The following is a 21,752-nucleotide window of genomic DNA, read 5'->3' as shown; positions in this document are numbered from 1 at the left end:
AACCAAGCCAATGGAACCAATCTTAGATATTATCCCAAGAATATAGGGAAATAGTTGGCAACTTCTAACAATCTCTACCTTGAAGATAATTTACCTGATATATCATGCTAAAATTATTCATCACCTTCCTTGCAAGCCAAGAGAAGCTAGGCACCATTTTAGCTTCTCTCACAAGACTAGTTTTGTAAACAGTTCTGAACAATTTTGCTTTGTATGGACCTTTTCTAGAGCCACCACTCCACTTTCATCAACAATCTATCTTACAAATGGTTATTTTAATAGGTATATGTTTTGTCTTACTATGATAAACTAGATTCCTTTCCAAATGAATAACACTTTTACTATCACAAAATACTTTCACCTTGTCTTGCATCCTTCCAAAATCACCTAGCAAAACTTTTAACCAAATTGCCTCTTTGAAAGCATGTGAGACAATTATGTATTTTGCCTCAGTAGTGGATAAAGAAACTATGTTATGAAGCTTTGACATCCAACTAATAACTCCACCTGCAAGAGTAAAAACATATCCAAAATTGGATCTCCTCTTGTCCAAGACACCTCCAAAATTTGAATCAACATAACCACAGATTGAAACACTACTACCATTATAGGTGATATAGTAATTACTTGTCCCTTTAAGATACCAAAGCACCCCTTTCACTACTGCCCATTGCTCTTTACCTAGATTTTCCATGTATCTACTGATAACACCAATTACATGTGAAATATATGGCCTTGTACTAACCATCACATACATTAAGCATCCTACTGCATTAGCATATGGTACCTCAGTTATATATTCATTTTCTTCATCATTACTAGGACATAAACCTGAACAAAGATTGAAATGGGAAGCTAAAGGGATTTGAACAGGTTTCACATTATTCATACTGAATATCAGAAGTAATTTCTCTACACACTTCTATTGTGATAACCACAACTTACCATTTTTCTGTCTCTATGTATCTCCATGCCTAAGATTTGTTTTGTTTCCCCAAGATCCTTAATTTCAAAAACCCTAGCCAACTGAGCCTTTAACATGTTGATCTCAACCATGTTTTTTTCTTGCTATAAGCATATCATCAACATATAACACCAAAATAATGAATATTCCATTTTCCAAATTTTTAAAGTAAATGCAATGATCATACTCACTTTTGCTAAAATTGTAGTTTATCATGAATGTATCAAACTTCTTGTACCATTTTCTGGGAGATTGCTTCAGGTCATATAATGACTTCTTGAGTTTTGAAACAAACATCTTGTTGTGATTTTGAACAAACCCTTTTGGTTGTTACATATATATATCCTCATCCAAAGATCCATGTAAGAATTTTGTTTAACATCTAGTTTCTCTAACTCTATATCAAGTAATGTAATTAATGTTAATACAAATCTAATTGAAACAAGCTAATGAGTGGTGAAAAAATATCATGGAAATCAATACCTTCCTTTTGAGAATATTCTTTTGCAACTAGTCTTGCTTTGTACTTTTGAACAGTATCATCAACTCCTTTCTTCAATTTGTAAACCCACTTGCAACCAAAAACTTTCATGTCCTTAGGAAGTTCCACTAGATCCCATGTCTTATTTATTTGTAAGGCATCCATTTCTTCTTTCATTGCTACTTTCCATTTATCACTATCAGATACTTCCATTACTTCTTGATAACAACTAGGTTCTCCATCATTAGCAATCAAAGAAACAAATGTAGCAAGATCATAACACCTTTTAGGAAAAGATCTGATCCGTGTAGACCTTCGTATAACTTGTTACGATATTTCCTTAGTTTCCTAAGAAATTTTTGTATTCTCATCTACTTATGTAGGAGTTTCTTCCTTAATATCTTCATTATCCTCCTCCCTTAAAGATGATTGAGTTTCCAATTGAACTCAATGAAGTTATGGTACTTCTGCCTGTTTCATTTCACCATCTACATATCATTTTATGAGTGATGATTCATCAAATATGGCATCTATGTTAATGATGATTTTATGGGTAGTAGGATCCCACAATATATATCCCTTAACTCCATCACCATATCCAACAAAGATTAGTCTTCTTTCTTTTGGATCTAAATTAGAATGTTGATTCTTTGGAATAAGAGCATAGGAATCACAACCCAAAACTTTAAGATTTTAATAATCAAAAGGTTGACCTATCCATAACTCTTCTGGAATCTTACAATCAATTGTAGTTGATGGTGACCAATTTATCAAATAACACACTGTAAGAACTGCTTCTTCCCATAATCCTTTTTGCAAATTAGCATTATTGAGCATACTCCTTGCTCTCTCTAGAAGAGTCCTATTCATGTGTTCAACAACACCATTTTGTTGATTAGTATAAACCATGGTTTTATGTCTTTTGATCCAAGCTTCCTTGCGATAATTTTCAAATTCCTTTAAAAGAAACTTAGTTCCATTGTCATTTCTCAAACATTTAATTGACCTGCTATTGTTATTTTCAACAAAAGCTCTATATTGCTTAAAAGCACCAAATACATTAGATTTTCTTTTTCAATAAATAGATCCACACCTTCCTAGACTAATAATCTATAAATGTTACAAAATATTAAGATCCTCCAAAAGAGACTTTAGGAGATGGTCCCCAAAGATATGAATGGATGTAATCAAGGATACCCTTACTAACATGTTTTCCTATTTTAAATTTCAATCTAGATTGATTTCCATAAATACAATGCTCATAGAAATTCAAATTCAGATATTTCAATATTGGAAGTAATTTACGATCAACTAATACCTTCAACCCTTTCTTGCTCATATGACCTAAGCATTGATGCCATAAACGAGTAGAGTCACTTGTACCTTTAAATTCTACTGTTGCATGATCTATTTTTTTTCCTTCCTTCAAGCTTATAAAGGTTCCCAAACCTTTTAGCCTTCGTGACTACTAAGATACCTTTCATCACCTTCATAACTCCGCTTTGAACTGTACATTTATAACCAATGGAATCTATCACTCCCAAAGATACTAAGTTCCTTCTAAGCTCAGGAACATGTGTCACCTATGTTAATGTTCTAACAATACCATCATACATTTTAATCCTGATACTATCAATCCCAACATTTTGCATGTAACATCATCGCCCATGAAAACCACACCATCATTAATATATTTGATCCAGGTGGATATTGGTGGCCACCCACGTTTCCACTTCGACCCCCACCATTGTTTCTTCAGTTTTTCAGTTTCTTTATTTGTAGCACAATTTATTATTTTTGGCAATTTTTTGGGTCCTAAACTTCCGGAGCCGTTTTGAGGCCCTAAACAACATTTTTTGGGGAAAATGGGATGAACGTAGGTCATTGACTAATGTTGGCCATTCAAAAGTTGTAGTCTTCAGATAGATCTTTCTAACAAGGTATTTTCTGCATCAAACGTAGATCGTATGCCAAAGTTATGACCCCGGGAAGTTGATGTACCAATTTACCCAAACAGGGACCATTGTTTGGTGCTTCATCTCCTAGGGTTAGGGTTTTGGATGTTGAGGGCTTTCTATTGTTTCTCAATAAGAAATAGGCCTTTGAGCCTTATTGTAACACATTTCAAAGGCATGTAGACACCACATCCCTTCTCAGAGATAAGATAGCATCGCCCGAGCTAATCTTATTTCCATTCTGTTTGTAAGCATATTTTAGTATTTGATATTAATGAAATGAAGTGTTATTTCTAATGCATCTCTGTATTTATGGTTATATCTATAATTCTGGATCAATATTGGTATGAAGAGAACCAATTCCTATGAAAACACATATGATGGGAAGCACCAAAATCTAGCATCCAATTATCATGATGTTGAGAAACAATAGAAGTGGACAATCTAGCATCCAATTATGCACTATTTTAAGCTAAATTAGCTTCCTTTGCAGAGTCCTTTTTAGCAGCTTGTTCCTTTCTTTTCCAGCAATCCTTCTTAAGCTGCCCTAATTTGTTACAGTACCAACACTTCAACTCACTCTTCTTGTATCTTGACTTCAATCTTGATGTGTCTCTTAGATTCTAATCTTTTTCTTTTGATTGACCTCTTGCCACCATTGCTTATGATGTTGAGGTTTCAAGGCTAGATTTTTGTTGAGTTTCCTCAAACAATAAAGCTCCCACAATATCATCGAAGTCAATGGTATCAATAGAAATAAAATTGATGGAGGTTACAAAATGATCCCAAGACTCAGGCAGAGAACACAATAGTGTAATTTCTTTGTCTTCTCCTTTGAGATTTACATCTATACTAAAAAACTAACATAAAAGAGTATTGAAAGAATTCAAATGATCATATATTTATGTACCTTCCTTCATCCAAAAACTGTATAACTCCCACTTCAAGTAGATTATGTTTGTTAAGGACTTCTTCATAGAAAGGCTTTCTAACTTGGTCCATAAGCTTGCATCTGTTTTCTCTATAACAATGTTAAACAACACATCATCTGCAAAGCATAGACAAATAACAATGAGGGCTATTGCATCCATATCCTCCCAATCTTCATCATCCGTGCACATAGGTTTCTTTTCCCCGTCGAGCAATGCCTTTACCACTCCTTGATGCACAAGCATATATCACATCTTAACCTTCCATAGCTGAAAGCTATTACTCCCATTGAACTTTTTGATTTCAAACTTCACACTCTACATCTTCGCCATGATTTACAGATTTTTCCAGAAAGCTTTGATACCACTTGTTGAGTTGAGTAATAAAATCATAACCTGAAAATAAATTGAAATTCCAAAAAATAGTGGCAAATAAACAAGGTAGAAAAACAATCAAAGACATAAATTAACACAGTGTTTTACATGGTAAAACCCTCCTTGTGAGGGAAACATCCACAGAGCAATGATAATCGATATTCTTATTATTCAAGGGATATTTAGAAAAGCTAACTCAGAGGCATACATTATCCAACTATTCAACCCACTCTCCATTGTTTTATGTTTTCTTATTGCCTCTATAGGCTTACATGTATGAATAACAACCTGTCAAATTTTTTCCAAATCCATCCACATCTTTTAAAGTAGTTACATAAGAAACTTTTTACATAAAACAAAAAAGCTCCTTTTATATGTTTTTTCCAAAATCTTCGATTAGGAAAAACAAACCAAGCCAAAGGAACCAACCTTAGTTATTATACCAAGAATATAGGAAAATACTTTACAAATTCTAGCATTAGGGAATGTATAATGTATTATGCTTCCAATTTCATGCACCAAATTTGTAGAGATTCATTGTGTGCTGAAGAAAATAATAGTGATAGTTGGAATGGTGGTAGGATGCATATAGTTGTGGAAGTTTGACTGTATTCTCATTGTGATTATAAGATATAATATATTATAATTGGTATTAGTAATGCACTAAGATAACCAACCAATAGAGTTGGCATGTTTGGATTATATCTAATTACATTGTAGTACCATAGAAGTTTGGTGGGGTGTACAGTGTACTAGATATAATTTGCAACATGTAGATTAGAAAAAATGGTTTGTTTATTGATTGGGACTTTAAAACTTAGAAATATAAAAATATTCCCGGTAGTTAAGGGGATTGATTCATACACTGTGTGAGGGTAGTATTTTGTTATGCTCTTGACCTACGAGAAATCTAGAATACCATAAATATGAAGCAATATAACTCAAACCATAGAAGTATCACATGAAGTAAGACAAAGTGCAAGATATTTTATTATTTAGAAGCACAATACAATGTTCACTTGCCTCTTCGAGGGGGAAACCTGCAACATAGTAGAGCTCAATCACAATAAGACTCGATGATCCTTCCCCTACTATTTATAGCTTAATGACATCCAAAACCCTAAATACTAGTGGTCCCTTGCATAACACGGGTTAACCACTTTATTTATTAACTATGGCCCATTTACAACTAATTGTGGTCCCTTTTTTATAATGTGGGCCAACCACTTACAATTATTATTAATGATTACGGGATTTATTGACTCTCTAACTAACTATCACTCTGACTAGGCCCCTTGGGCTTTTTACATAAATAAAGGGGTTAGGGTTGGACCCTAACATGCCCTCCCCCATCAAAAGAAGCCTTATCCTCAAGGATGAAGTTGTGGAAACTACTGAAGAATAGTGGTTGGTTCCCACCCACATCTTTTGGAGAGGTGTCTTTCCACTTGATGAGGACTTCCTTGATCATGCAACTGTGGAGATGTCTTGCACGAGTATAGAGGACATGTTCTGGTCCAAGCCAAAGTGAGCCTTCCTCATCCAATTCTGGCAGACTTGTTTAAACCCTACCATTGTTCCCCACCACTTTATTAAGGCACGATACATGGAAGACTGGGTGGATTTTTGAAGTAGTTGGAAAGGCTAGTTTGTAAGAGACTACTATGTTATATTGAAGTATTTGATAAGGTCCATAAAATTTTGGTGCTGGTTTCTAGAAACCATTTTCTTTGAGAGAGGTTTTCTTATAAGGTTAGAGTCGCAAGAATACCTAGTCTCCTACCTGAAATGAGCACTCAGAACAATGTTGGTTAGCATGTTACTTCATTCTGTTCTGAGCTTGATGTAGATTATCTTTGAGATGAACCATAATGGCGACACAGTTCTGTAGGAGCTAATCAACTGCCTGTACTTTGGAACATCCAGGGATATAAGAAACTAGTGAAGGTGGGAGTTGGGCATACACTACCTCATATGGTGCCATCTTGGTGGATTCATGATAGTTAGTATTATATGACCATTTAGGTAAAGGTAGCCATTGTACCCATTGAGGATGCTTGTCTGAAGTGAAGCACCTTAGATAAGTCTCCAAAATTTATTGACTACTTTTGTTTGACCATGTTCTTGGGGATGATAAGTTGTACTTAGTTGGAGTTCTGTGCCACAGAGCTTGAAAATTTCCTGCCAAAATTTTCCGGTGAAAGTGGGGTCTCGATCAGACACAATGGAAGTTGGCATGCCATGCAGTTTGAGGATCTGGTCCAAGAAAACTTGAGCAACCAACGTTGGGGTAAAATAGTGTGGTAGAGCGAAAAATGAGCATATTTTGAAAATTTGTCAACAACCACCATGATGACTGATTTGTTTCTTGACTTTGGGAGACCAATAATGAAATCCTTGAAAACATCCATCCAAACGGAAGTAGGGAGTGACAATGGTTGTAAGGTTCCTGATACCCTGATCGTTTCCCCTTTGTTGCATTGGCATACATCACATTCAGATACAAAAGTAAGAATGTAGTTCTTCATGTCGGTCTAAAAGAAAGAATGACTTCTCGTGCATAAGTCTTCTGAAAGGGTGAATGTCTTGTAATCAGAGAGGAGTGAAACTCATCCAAGATCCAGGTTTTAAGGGTGGAGGTCGAGGATAGCACTACTAGATCCTTGTAGTGAAGAATCTCATCATTATAAGAGTAGCCTTCCGAGGAACTAGGATCTGCTCTTAAGTTATTAATGAGTTGGGACAGAGAGGGGTGAGAGAATCATTTATTGCAGTTTTCAATCCAATATGGTATGGGTAAAGACAGTGATAGAATAGTGCCTTGATCCTCAAATTCGCACGATAAGGCATCAACCACTACATTGTCATGTCCCTTCTTGTAAATTTTCTCATAATCATATCCAGTATTTTTGCATGCCATTTATTTTATTGTGGTGACGATAAGTGTTGCTCCAAAAAATATTTTAAACCTTGTTGGCCCATGTAGATTTTTTATTTTTATTTTTACTCTGAAAGGAGTTTTACTCCTAGCTGATCAATACTACAGTGGCCAAATTCCAAAAAGCTTGATACTACCAAACATCCTATGAAAACTGGGTTTGGGCTATAGTAACATAAAATCCAAGGTCTTGGTATTACAAAATGTGCTACAAAAATCTCATATGGACTATGGCAGTCAAAACCCGCACTGCACAAAGAGTCTAATATGCACTGTGAAAACCCAAACTCCTGAATTTATTTTGTATGGAAGCAGAAGAACCCCAACTACTATATCTAATTTGGACAACAACAGTTGAACCCCAACAACTGGATCTGATATGGACGAAAAGATAAGGGGTGATCTACAGATAGTTGAGGGAATTATGGTCTCAAGGGACTATCAGGTGCTACAGATCACAATATATGTAGGGCTCCAATGACAGTACTTGACTGAATCTTTTAGGGTGCTAACTAAGTAGGATCGACTATACCCTTAGTCGTACTACCCGACTACCCTATGGTATGTGTGAGTAATCTCCCTGAGTGTTGTTCTCTGTTGAAAATGGCAACAAGAAAACCCCGATTTAATTTTCTCTTGAATTAAATTAGGAGAAAATTGTAATTCCACATCACAAGACAACTTGAACGAGTTAACGAAGCTAGTTTGGCTTCGCTGGTTCAGTTAATTCAAGTTGAGGGCCTCACTTGAGTTGTGTACAATTATTCCTAAATTTTAGGAGCCTAGCTTGAGTTTATTTTGAGTTGTAATTAATTAATTTAGTAAAACTGAGTTAGAGTGAGTTAAACTAGTTCTAAATGTTGGAGGAACTAGTGGGAGGTCAAGTAGTGGGGTGTGTACTCTGTGATCAACCAATTAACTGATAAATCGGCCATAAATAACTCATGCATGTGTGATCTACGAGTTACCTAGTTGACATTGGATTTCAAGGGATGGGTTCTACAGATGGTGCATGCAGTAAGAGGAAAAGCCTAAAGGAATTGCACTATCCAATGGAGGAAAATTCTTATTAAATAGGGGCCTAATTCCTCATTGATCAACGCAAGAAAATAGGAACCTGAGCAAGCAACAAATTTGTTAAGTAATGGCCAAGGATTGTCTAGGAAGGAGTGAGATAGATAGAGATAGTGCAGAGGTTGCTCGAGCTTGAGAATCATTGTAATCTTCTCATATTTTCTGACTAATTCAATATACAGATAGCAGGGGTTTTTAGCTGTGGATTTCCCCAGGAAATCATTGTGTAATGTGTTGATTGAATTCCTTCTCTTGTATGCTTTGTGATTTCATGATCATTAATTGTTTCCATAGTTGGTAGAGTAGATTCAATTCTATTGTTTTAGTAAATAACAATTAACAATTTGAATCTAAAAGGAATTTATACATTCTTAGTATATTGTAGCAGCAAGACGACTGATGACTTATCTAAGGTTAGGTTTCAAGTTACCGTAGGTGGCTTCTAATATACCCAAGGTTTAGTGGAGGTACAATCCATGCGTGGTTCTGTCTAATGCTCTACTACTCGAAGGGGTACCCATAGGGGTTATAAGGGAGTCCAACAAGCGTGACCACCTCTTGTAGTTCCTACATGCATGTCTCCCCAAATCCACATGTTTATGCGCTCAACGACATATCCTGTGGTTTAAAGATGTCGAAACACGCCTCTAGCCTAAAAAAAGATTTTTTGTGAAAATTGGAGGTACAACTAGCTCTGGAAAGTGCTCTAATACCACTTGTTATGCTCTTGATCTATGAAAATTCCAGAATACCAGAAATACAAAGCAATATAGCCCGAAACACAGAATTATCACATGAAATAAGACAAACTGCAAGATATTTTATTATTCAGAAGCACAATAAAATGTTCACTTGCTTCTTTGAGGGGACAACCTCCAATAGAGTAGAGCTCAATTACAATAAGACTCGATGATCCTTCCCCTTCTATCTAAGACTATTTATAGCTTAATGACACTCAAAACCCTAACTACTAGTGGTCCCTTGCATAACATGGGTTAACCACTTTATTTATTAACTATGGTCTGTTTACAATTGATTGTGGTCCTTTTTCTATAACATTTTTCAACCACTTACAATTATTATTAATGCTTACGGATTTTATTGACTCTCTAACTAACCATCACTATGACTAGGCCCCTTGGGCTTATTACATAAATAAAAAAGTTAAAAAAGTTAGTATTAGATACTAACATAGTTTTTGTCAATGATAAATCGATTCCAAGTTGTTGTGAAGGCCACATTCATGTCGGGGAGATTATCATAGAGGGCCTTTGGAAGCAAATGGTTTTTTGTCGTCATTATTTATTATGTTATTGTGAGTAAATCTCCACATCTATTCTTTCTACAACATTTCTTTATTTATGTGATTTAATTTGTGTATTTGTGATTTGTATAAATTCTTTCTACAACATTTCTTTATTTATGTGGTTTAATTTGTGTATTTGTATTTTTTATTTTATTGAGTGTGACCCTACAAGGTCTCGAAAATAAGAAATCCTTTTTCCCGCAACAAAATAACGAGGACATTCGTGGTTGTTTAATTTGATCTAAAATTCTCAACCGCTGCGAAATTTTCCCAAGTAGCCATCATATATACGATTATACCCTTAGATTTCGCCTACAACATGTGGAATTGATTGGTGTTTTGAGAGTGGGAGATATGGGTCGCTCGTAATCGATTCTATTTTAACGAATAAATGTTTATAAAGGAGTTACTTTGTTAAATCTTCCTAATAGAAGCTCGTAATCGATTCTATTTTAACGAATAAATGTTTATAAAGGAGTTACTTTGTTAAATTTTCCTAATAGAACTCTACAATATTGTGCAGAGCTTTCCTTAATGTAATTTTAATTTGAAGAGGGATGAGCATATGCGGAGTTTTGTGCAAATGAAAAGCACCGCCAAAGAGGTATGATAATCAACACATGAAAATTTGAAAAAATATCTAAATGTTTTTAACTACATTTTTATTGGTAAAATATTGTGATTTAATATTGGTGGAGTAAAAAATTAGAGTAATTATGAAACATGAGTTTTACTTAATGAAATAAAATAATTTTCAAATAAATTGTAATCAGTTTGTTTTTTTGTAAATGCTACTCGCTCACATAAGGGACTTGCAAACCCGCCTCCTCGCCCACATAAGGGACTTGCAAACCCGCCTCCTCACCCACATAAGGGATCTGTATAATACTGTCAGTGTCAGAGCACTTACCTACGGAATGGTCACTAAAAAGAGTAGCTTTATATACATAGATATTCAACCTCTTCATGAAACTGTGGTTAAAATTGTAAAAACATAGCAAAAAAATTGCAAAGTCAATGCACTTTGACCCATAAACAAATGCTATTAGTCCATTCAGACAAGTAAGGACTAATAATGAGCAGTGCACAATGTGGTATGCAAACACACCATTGTCAATGTCGAAATAATATACATTCATCAAAGTGATTATAGCTTTAATACTATATTATAAGACAAATGAATGATATATATATATATATAACTAATTGTCTTTAGTGTGACTTTTTAGAAGCTTTTTTGGCCGGTTTTTTTGTATAATTTCTCTAAAATCCACCAAGAATTTATTGATATCACAAGTTTGATGGGTAACCCTTGCACAATCCAAATGCCTTGGCAGTTTTTCAGGGTGCTGAATCTATGTATATAATCAAAAAACCACTTTAAATAACATAAATCAAGATTTCACCTCAATTTTTTCCCCAAATTGTGGCACCAAAAAATCGAAAAAACCTCACTAAAAATAACTCGGATGTAAAATATGTTTCATAATTCTTTTTATAAAATGATTTTTTAACTATACTAAAATGTTTTTATATATATGAATAAGAGGGAGTAATAGTTTCTTAACGAATTTTACAGTTTTTGAATTCTTTTTAATAAAATTTACTTTTCAGATTAAAAATTGCTTTTGTTTTTATAAAATATTATAATTAATTTTTTTTTATTTCTTTTCCAAAATGTTAAATTTATTTTTATATTTAAAAATATACTTTAATTAAATAATATTTATATTAAAATATAATTCAAATTAAATAACGTTTATCCAAAAAAATTTCCACCCGCCTTTAGAAGAGGTTCAAGTTCAATATGGTTTAATTTTATTTCATTTTAAAGCCTTCTTTCATAAAGTGGGCAAAGCCGGCTTTTAGTACAATCTTTTTTACCCGTCATCCTGGTAAAAAAGCTATGTTATGAAGTTGCCTGGAGACCAATCAACGTGACCCACCCACTAACCCAACTACCCTAAGATAATGTCCAAGTGGGACCCTTCGAAGAAGTAGATGGTGTTTTGAATTAGTATCCCTACATTTATCAGCTTTTTGACTTACTTGTGTACAGTTACGTGAACTTTTGTATCAATGTAAACTAGGGTGATTTAACTTTAGTTTTTTTATTTTCACTCAAAATATTTTAAAATTTTCTGACATCAAATTTGTTGATTTTAAATATTTATATTATTTTTTATTTGAAAGTTATAATTAATTTAAAATAAAATTATATTTTGTTTACTGAATAGGAAGTTATTTGGTAATTGGTTAAAACACTTATTGATATGATATATTAAATATGATGATATAATCTTAACCAACATATAAAAAAGATTATTTTATTTTATTTTGGAAATCCATATTTAATTAAATAAATCAAATGATAAACCATTAAAATTAAAATGAGTAAATATTTAAAACTTATATCACAGTGATGTATACTGTAATATATATATATATATATATATTTCGTAGCATGCATTATGCACTTACGGTGAAAATCTATGGGTTGTTCAAAGCACGCATATATTTGACTTGTTATCGTAGGGCCAGCAGAAACTCCACGTTCCCGTCAACTACTCGCTATTGTTAGATGTCGCTGTCATGTGAACGTACAACGACGTGAAACGTTTTCTTTCAAAATAATATGTGTGCGTGCATCATCACTGTGTAAACTTTTACTGAAACTCCATTTTCAAAATCAATGTCAGTACCTATGAATTTTCAGTTCTTCACCTACTCCACCTTGCTCTGTTTATATTCATTTTGGAGGTTTTGTAACTTAAAATTTTAATCATAATTATCTACCATATTATATCTCACAAAATTTATAAACAAGTTGAAAAATTCAACATACTCAAAATTTATCTATAGGATACCAAACTTAAATGATAAAATTTTAAAATAAAATATAAATTATCGAAAAATGATTGAATTGAGTCGAAAATAAATTCAACGTCTCAAAAAATTATATTACATCTTTGTAATAAAAAATAAAAAAAAAACAGTCCCCATTGCCGACTTTATCATCCATTTATAGAGTCCTCCGGAGTCAGGGAATGCATAAGAAGAAAAGAGCTGCTTCGTCGAGAAGGTCTCCAAGCTTATTACATTCCGGCAGCTGCCCCAGATGTCCCAGGTAGGACACTGGTTATTAATTTCTCTAGTTTTTATTTCCTAGAGGTTTCTTGACGTGAATTCTGCGTGTGATGTCGCAGAAAATCGTGTTGAGAGTGCAATTAAATTGCAAAAAAAGCAAACAGAAGGCGATGAAGACTGTTGCAGGGGTCGAAGGTATAATTTTCTGTTTATTTACTTATTATGAAGTGGAGCTAGGCAATAGCAGTTCCATTGATGCAATGTTTTGTACAAAATTTGTGGATCCATTGCAGGCGTTGTGTCGGTGGCAGCTGACTGGAAAGAGCAGAAGATGACTGTAATTGGGGACGCGGATCCGGTGTGCCTCACGGCTAGTCTTAGAAAATTTGGATGCGCTGAATTGGTGAGCGTCGGACCTTCAGAAGAACCGGACAAGAAGCCTGATGACGAAACGCCGCCGGAGAAGGAGCCCGATGACAAAGAGGAGCCGCCGAAACAGATTCATACTTGTGTCATTATTCCAGCAAGCTGTAATCACTACAGCAACTACACTTATTACTTGAGCGACGAAAACCCCAATGCCTGCTGCATCGTCTGAATTTTGTTGTTGTTCGATCTCTCAATATTATGTCAATATTTGTCTACTATGACTTAGCAATATGATCTGCATGCGGCCACCACTTTGCCTGGCTTGCATTGTGCGGAGAGTGTCCACTTTTCGTTTCCTTGAGTTGTATAAAGTGTCCATGGATTTCTGGCCTCCAGCTTGGGCACAGATTTCTACCTGCAGGTATTTTCAAGGGCGTGGACTAATCTCCAATGAGAACGCCTACACCTAATTAAATAAATTTTCTTAGGTCAAATTCCAATGTTTTAAGGTTAACTATGAAACCTACAATCTAATCCTGCGCCACGGGGCGTTTTCTTTGGTCTTAACAAATATTTTAAATTTAACTATCATGCAACGTAGAAGATCTAATCTCACATTATTAAAATGTAGATTTCGTTTTTATATATTATTCCAGTTTTGAAAGTTCATTGGATTTTCCTCTTTACACTTATTGAGTTACAAAACGCATATCACGGAATGAGGCCATGTGAGTGTGTGATATCGGTACTTTTTTTCTCCCTCCTTTCACTTTTTCTCCTCCCCTCATTTTACTTGATTTTTTTTTTAATGTGATTTTGGTGATATTATAATATTTTATTGCAAAATTATACTTACAAGAAAAATAAAATATTTGAATTATATAAGTTCGAACAATTTATAATTGATATTTTCTCAAATTTCAATAATATTTCAAACAAAAGTGATGAGAAATCGACCTTAATACTAAAAACAAAATTGATGAGAAATCGACCTTAATACTAAAAGACAAACTTCGTTAAGTTTAAACTGTTGGTTCTCCCACTTTACTTTACAATTACCTGTGAGAATCGTAAAAAAAAATATCATATAATGAGTCACATTTGCTAGATTTACACACACATTATAATGAATCATTGTTACTGCTTTTATAATTTAATGATTTTCACCTAATCATTTATGATTCAATGATTTTCACTTATTGTTTTTTCAGTAGGAAAAAAACGTTAAAATCTATATTAACAAAATCAGCAATATATAAATCACATTGAAGGCAGCATCTTTCTTATACATCCATCTAAATGAAACATTTAATTATACCTATGTCTTATATCTTTTTTTTATAGTATAGTAAGAATCATGCCCTCATCTTTCTTATACATCCACCCAAATGATTTTTATAGTATAGTAAGAACCATTTATGGAACCTTTTAATAATTCAAAAAGTTTCAAACGAATCTGTCTGTTTTAAACATTTATTCTCATCCAATTTCACCTTAAAACTTTTAAGGAAGAAACTAAAATTTAGAGTTTCTCATCCAGTTTCACCCTCCCAGGAAGAATCAAATTTTGGAGTTTCGCCCATATAAAAATTGTATCCAGCCTAGACGTCTCAATTTACAGAAATTTCAAATGCAATGTGTCAGAGGACGATCTGCCAAAGCTTTACAATATAGTATAAAAAATTATTTAATGAGAATTTCTTGTTTTGTGGGACAAGAGGGAATAAAGAATGGTGAATAAATTTGTAAAGCTAAAAATTATTAAAATAATTTAATTTTCAAAATCGTGTATATATATATATATATAAATAATTTTAATTTTTATATATTTAATATATTAATAAATTTATATATATACTATAAAAAAAATAACACTATAAAGATAATCTTCGAAAAGTTTAACAATTATTCAAATTTGGTTTGAAAGGTAAAGTGAAGTTTCACACCTATGGAGTATTATATTGGGGTGCTTCATCATAGGGATTGACACGGCACAGATATGCAGACTACTACTGGTTGATTGAGTAGTGTTTATTTTTAACAAATTATATTAAAAACAATAAGTATTATGATTTACATAAAATTACTTGAATGATGAATAATTATTTTATAATAAAGTATTAATTAATATATAATTTTTTTATTATATATTATTAGATATAATTTATATAATGATGAATAATTAGGCTGCAGAAAAACATTAATTATCATGTATATACTAAATAATTTAAAGTAATTTAGAAACTAATAAATATTTTCTTAAAGATAAATAATTATTGATCACAATATTTATATTTTCAAATTGATTAATATTAAGGTAAATTTGGATGAGGATACGGTTTAAAATCGTTTGTATTTGTATATATTATGTTATTAAGTTATAACTTAAGCTATAATTTTAAGATTATGTTGATAAATATGTTTATTTTGGAATAGATTTTTTACAATTTTAATTTAGTTATTAATAATTTTTAGGTGGATGGTAGGGATTTGAACTTTACATAGTATTTAAAAATTTTCTTCATAGTAGTTACAAATGAACCATTGAAATTTATTTCAAAAATAATTATGATCTTTTTACCTTTTTAATTAAATTGATTAATTGAAAAAATATCATATGAACAAGTGTGCCATATGAAATGAGATGTTTTTTTCCATGTATATGTGATTAACTCATATATTAATTCTTTTATAATTGATAATAATAAAATTAAAATAAAGTTATTTCTAGTTTTTTCCTTTTCTAAGTTAACATCTAAGTGATTTTTCAACTAGTGACCTTTTGGCAAGGAGTGTTTTAACAGTGCACTCATTCATTGTCAATCCAAAGCTCAAAATAAATCTATAATTTAGTTAATTTTTATTATTTTTTAAGTCTTAGCAACATGAAATGTGTCATAAAGCATTTTGATGCCTATTAGAATTTTCCATCCATTTAACATATATTGTTGTAGTAATTTTAATTTTAATTAATGTTAAAATTTGATGTGCAAAATGTTTGTCACATAACATTTAACTAAGTATTAATGGAGTACATTAATATGTAAATGCTTAATGGATTACAAAAGAATTAGTAAATTATGTTGAATCATAGAGGTGGTTTACTCTTTTGGAATTTCATATTGAAGGTAAATATGATGATGATGATGATTAATGACTATTAAAAAATGCAGTTTAGGAAATGAAAATAAACTAGCAATTGCACTGAGAGGTGCAAAGGAACGCCGATAGGATTAGTGGGGGAATGTAGAAAGCAGTAATCAACTAAAATTTGAATAATTACTTATTAGAAAAAAGTGAGGGAATGGAGCTTCTTCATTTTTTTATACTACACTTGTAATGAAAGGCAACAATTCATAATGACAAATATTCACCCTCAAATGTTTTGTTGAATATCTCTCTCAAACAACCCAAACTCAAAAAATACCAATATTGTAGAAATTTAGCTCATGAATACAAAATATACTTATACAATATATTGGTTCACAATTTCTTGTCTTGTGTTGTCATCTCAAATTTGTATGGTGCCAAACATTGCATGGTAACCAATGCTACCATCTTGGGAGTGATCCATGCATCAAGGTTTTCTTGTTGTCTATTATTTAAAAATTTGTGGGTTTTCAACTCTTTTTTCACAAGTTTCTTAATAACAGGGTAGCACATTGCATTTCTATTTAGCTATGGAGTTCATATTGACAATCTATCAAGCTTGTTTTATTCTCTAATAAACAACAGAATGCAACATTGCACAATGTAGATTTTTCACAAACTACCACTATCATTCATCCCTAACCCAATTGCTATAAATATGCAGAAATTTAGCCCCAAAATACAAATATTTTCTTACATTCAAATTAGGGAAACCCCAAATAAACAAATCACTCAATGACCAAATATTTTAATAAATTGGGTTTAAAAAACAATAATCAAGAAAAATTTGAATGCTTGTTTTTTCATTCTAGGCAAACCTAGAATTTTCAAATATGTGTTTGTGATTTGTTTTATCCAAGAAGAAGATATATTTAGTATAATTAATACTCTACATTGTCCCTTCGTATTAAGGGAGACTAAGGCAAGACAAAGCGTTTGGAACAAATATAATTTTGAAAATAAATTTAGAGATATGTAATAATGGATGAATATTTATGAATGATCTTTAACAAATAATGGGGTTCAACCTTCTTACTCTTATATATATATATATTTTCAACAAATCCTAGACGTATTTTTCAGGTAAAGGGCGAAAAGGAGAGGAGAAAATAACATATTAATGTAAGATGATTCTATGCATGGATAAAAATTTTAGATATAAAGAATTATAACATGAACTAAATCTAGTGCATACTAAATAATAATAATATATAATTTAATTTATAATTTAATTATTGAAAGTTAAATAAAGTGTTGGTATCTTCATTCTCTATAATTTGGTTTATAAACTTGTACATAACTTATAGCTGCATTAATATCTACTGGAAGTTTCCCAAAAACAAAAACAAAAAAAACTCTTAATTATCAACCTAAATCATACAATAAACATGATACATGATACACCTTGATAATTCAGACAAACTGATTAGGGTAATTTTCAATTGTATTATATTTTACATATGGATACAATTGAGTGGCATCTACCCCATTTGATCCAATTCAAAATTTATTTGATTGTATTCCACAAAATTTTAGTAGTAAAACATTAACAAAAAGTCTTGTGTCTTTGCAACAACATGTTTTTTATAGCCCATCATGCAGTTTACATAAAAATAAAATGAAAGAAGATTATTAATATGGATATTTTTCATAGTGTATTAGAACTACTAACCTTGAATTTATTTGAATGTTTTCTCTTTGGGTACATATACCTCTAACCTTGAATTGATTTTACTATTTTCTCTTTGGGTACATATACCTTATTTAGAGTCTTTTCAATCTTGGTCTCTCATAGACCCACAAGCTCATTCACAAACAAAGTTTTTGCAGGAGGCCTCATGTAGATAGTCTTGTTCAATGTTCTAGGGTCATCCACTATATTTATTATGTAAGTTGCAACGTCTTATTCAACCTCGAACACAACTACAAATTTAAAAGACAACATAAAGCGAAATGAGACTTTCATATTGAAGTTCATAAAAAAAACATGAGATCTCAAATTCACTTTCAAATCAAATAGTTATAATTAAGGTTTACAAGTGGTACATCAAAATAGTTGGATGGAAAATGAATATCAAAGAAGAAAAGTCCATCTTGATATGGAGTCCCAGCTACTCCAACAATCACATGGTTGATAAAATCCATCCTCTCCTCATATATTCTCACAAAAATAGCACTTGTCCAATGAATTCAAAGTTTAAAATGGCACCTCCCCAATGAATGTAGAGTTTATCTATGATAAATTAGAACAACCTTATTTTTAACAACCAAAGGGCATGAAACATTGTCTGCCCATGAGTAACCAGATAAGTTTCACAAAAGCACACCTAAAATAGCTGCAAACATCCATCAACCAAAGACCAAAGAGCTTTCTTGACAAATTTGTAACATGGTCTCATTAAAACATTTACATACAATCTAGCATGAAATATATGCAAAGCCTTTTTTTCATGTTTAACCAAAGTTAAAACTGAAAATAAGGAAAAATAATATTTATTATTTATGGATAAACCATATTAGTTCGCAATACCAAGATTTCTTCCTGGCCATGCTACTGCTAAAGAGATATGTGCATTAGAAAGGGAAGGGGTGACTAGGAACCAGACAAGGAATAGTTCTTTGTGATCTAAAAATATTGTTTTATCTTGTAGCATTCACATGCATGAATTTCAATAGACAAGCAATAACAAGGTACGAAAAAATATTCAATTGCTAATACATGATGTTTTATCTCAATAATATATAGCAAAGGCTAAAAACATGCTACCTATAACAAAATCCGCACAAGCTCAGTGCTCCCAAAACATGCAGCTTCAAGGAAGAACTAGTTGACATTATCAACCCCTCGTTCAACAATAATTCCTAACAAGCCTTGCATTGCACTTGCAACAATTACCGATGCCCAACCTGGATCTATTGAACTAGAAAAGAGTGTAAGGGGAAAACAGGTTGCATCAAATGCTTATGTGAAGTATTTTCCTGTCAACCAGTAATCTTTAAAGGATTTTAATGACATAATGCAATTGTATTTGGTTCAACACAGGAAAATGCCTCTAAAGGAATTTATTCATAGAATTCAACTAGATTTGGTTCAACACATGTAAATGTATTCATCCCCATTAATTCCTTCTAGAAGATTATTGTAATCATATTGGTTCTTACCCGATTACTCATTGGTATCAGATTGGAAGCTATAACAATTTGTAACAGAAATGATAAACAAAATAAATAGTAACACCATGAGCAACACTTCTCTTTTCTCAGCTTAACTTCCAACTCGCTACAAAATGTGTTCTTATTCCACCCCACTTTTGGCAGTCTATTGCAGATTCCACCTCAGTAGCCCAGTGTTCATTTTCCACCCAACTTTTGGAAATTTATCGCAGATTCCACCCCCAACCCAGGGCTATGAAAACTATAAGGAAGAAACTCTACCTATCCACCATAAACTCCTTCACACAACCCAACTGATAGTAGTGCTCAAATGGGTTCCACCAAGCACAAGAATCCATCTTCAACCAGCAACACTCTCCCTGGTCATCCTTGCACAACAACAGGAAAGTAAATACCTTCTGTATAAACAATCCCCTCTAAAATTTCCTTTATGTCTGGTGCTCCACTGCTGGGAAAGGAATCTCTTTTACTAGTTTCTATAGCCACCTGAGGGATAAGCAGCAAGGTTGCAACTACATATTTCTAAATTAACCAGTATTCACAGGTATCCTTGGTCACATGATCCACATATGGATGGTGGTCACGCTTAGTCACCCTAGAATAATATGGTCGTGGATAAGAACAGACAACAAGACATATGAACAAGGAAACAATAAGCAAAGAATCGAGGCACCAAAAACACAACTAATAAATGTACGAGAGAAAGAAGAAGGATGAACGAGAAAACAATGAGCATAGAACGTTACTTGGCTTCAAAACCACAACTAATATACTTCCAAGGAAAACATGACCATGTGCCCTCTGAAGAGGAACACCTATCCTTTGCTTGGACAACTAACTCTCATGGTTGATACGTCTTTAGTTGATCCTAAAAAGAGATCAAAGAATTTAGGATAAACTTAGAATAGAATGAAATATATCATTTCCCCTTAATCCCCTTGTATTTCCCTCTCGTGCACTCATAATCCCCTTTGATCACTCATAGCCCCCCACTCTGCTCACTCGTAGCATTTAGTGGTTGTAATATTATAATCATAATGTATCTACATACAAACCAAAATACACAACCGAAATGGTTACCACCTGGCTAGTGAATAGATAGCGCATAAAACCATGCTTAAAAGTAAAACTACATGTATAGGCCTCTTTCCAAGTTATCATTAAATATACACACTGATCCGTAAAATTTCGGCACATAATGCTCCTCTTAATTTGACTGGGGTATTCCACTGGGATCCAAAGGTATCAAAATAATCCAAAAAACACAAAAACAACATCCAATTGTACTTGCTTTTGACTTTTTGAGGTTATCTTGTTCACACAATTTCTAATTCTTATGCGACACAAGTTAACAGTTTTCTTTCTCTTAACTTGCAATCAACTACTCAGCTGGTAAAATAATAAATTGCAAATGAGCTAGGCTTGTTTTTATTTTATATAATCCACAACCATACTAGGTTTCTAGAAGGATATTTTCTTGATAGCTAGCTAATAAATCCATTTCTAAAATCTAGAATCAATTTTTACTAAGCGTTCTTTATTTTGGTTCAAGTACCCATGTCCAAGGCATTTTCATCCATCAAATATGGAGTAAAAGAATAATACTAGGTTTCGGGGAATCTATGGCTTCCTTAAAGCATTCCATTTATATTTCCTTATTTTTGTCTCTATTTGATCACAGTAAGCACTAATAGCAGGTTCACTTATACATTCTACTTCAAACAACAATCCATGAAGGATGAAGCCATTCGTACTTGAAAAGTTGTCAAAACGCTTTTCTTGTAAACTACAAATAGCTTAGAACATTTCTCACAAATGGGCTAGCAAATCCATTCTTTGAAAGGGTAAAGGAAAGCCCATTTCGAAGACCATTTCTATTACAATACTCTGGATTTATATTTACAGCTTGATTATGGTACAGGGATTGCTTCCTCATCTAATTTTCTCGGA

General features: G+C 32.7%; 1 protein-coding gene across 1 annotated transcript; it reads left to right on the top strand.

Moving 5' to 3' along the window:
- Positions 1–13,219: 13,219 nt before the first annotated feature.
- Positions 13,220–13,850, top strand: LOC149149765 (heavy metal-associated isoprenylated plant protein 12-like). The gene is made up of 2 exons (XM_089446169.1): positions 13,220–13,304; positions 13,403–13,850. Exons 1-2 carry the CDS (start codon positions 13,220–13,222, stop codon positions 13,705–13,707), a joined length of 390 nt encoding a protein of 129 aa, XP_089302295.1. The 3' UTR covers positions 13,708–13,850.
- Positions 13,851–21,752: the final 7,902 nt, after the last annotated feature.

This window comes from Pinus tabuliformis, chromosome 9 (genome assembly GCF_031772625.1).
Source record: "Pinus tabuliformis cultivar Carrire ecotype Pingquan chromosome 9, CPIR1, whole genome shotgun sequence".
NCBI classification, from domain to species: Eukaryota; Viridiplantae; Streptophyta; class Pinopsida; order Pinales; family Pinaceae; genus Pinus; species Pinus tabuliformis.
This window is presented reverse-complemented; position numbering and strand designations above follow the sequence as displayed.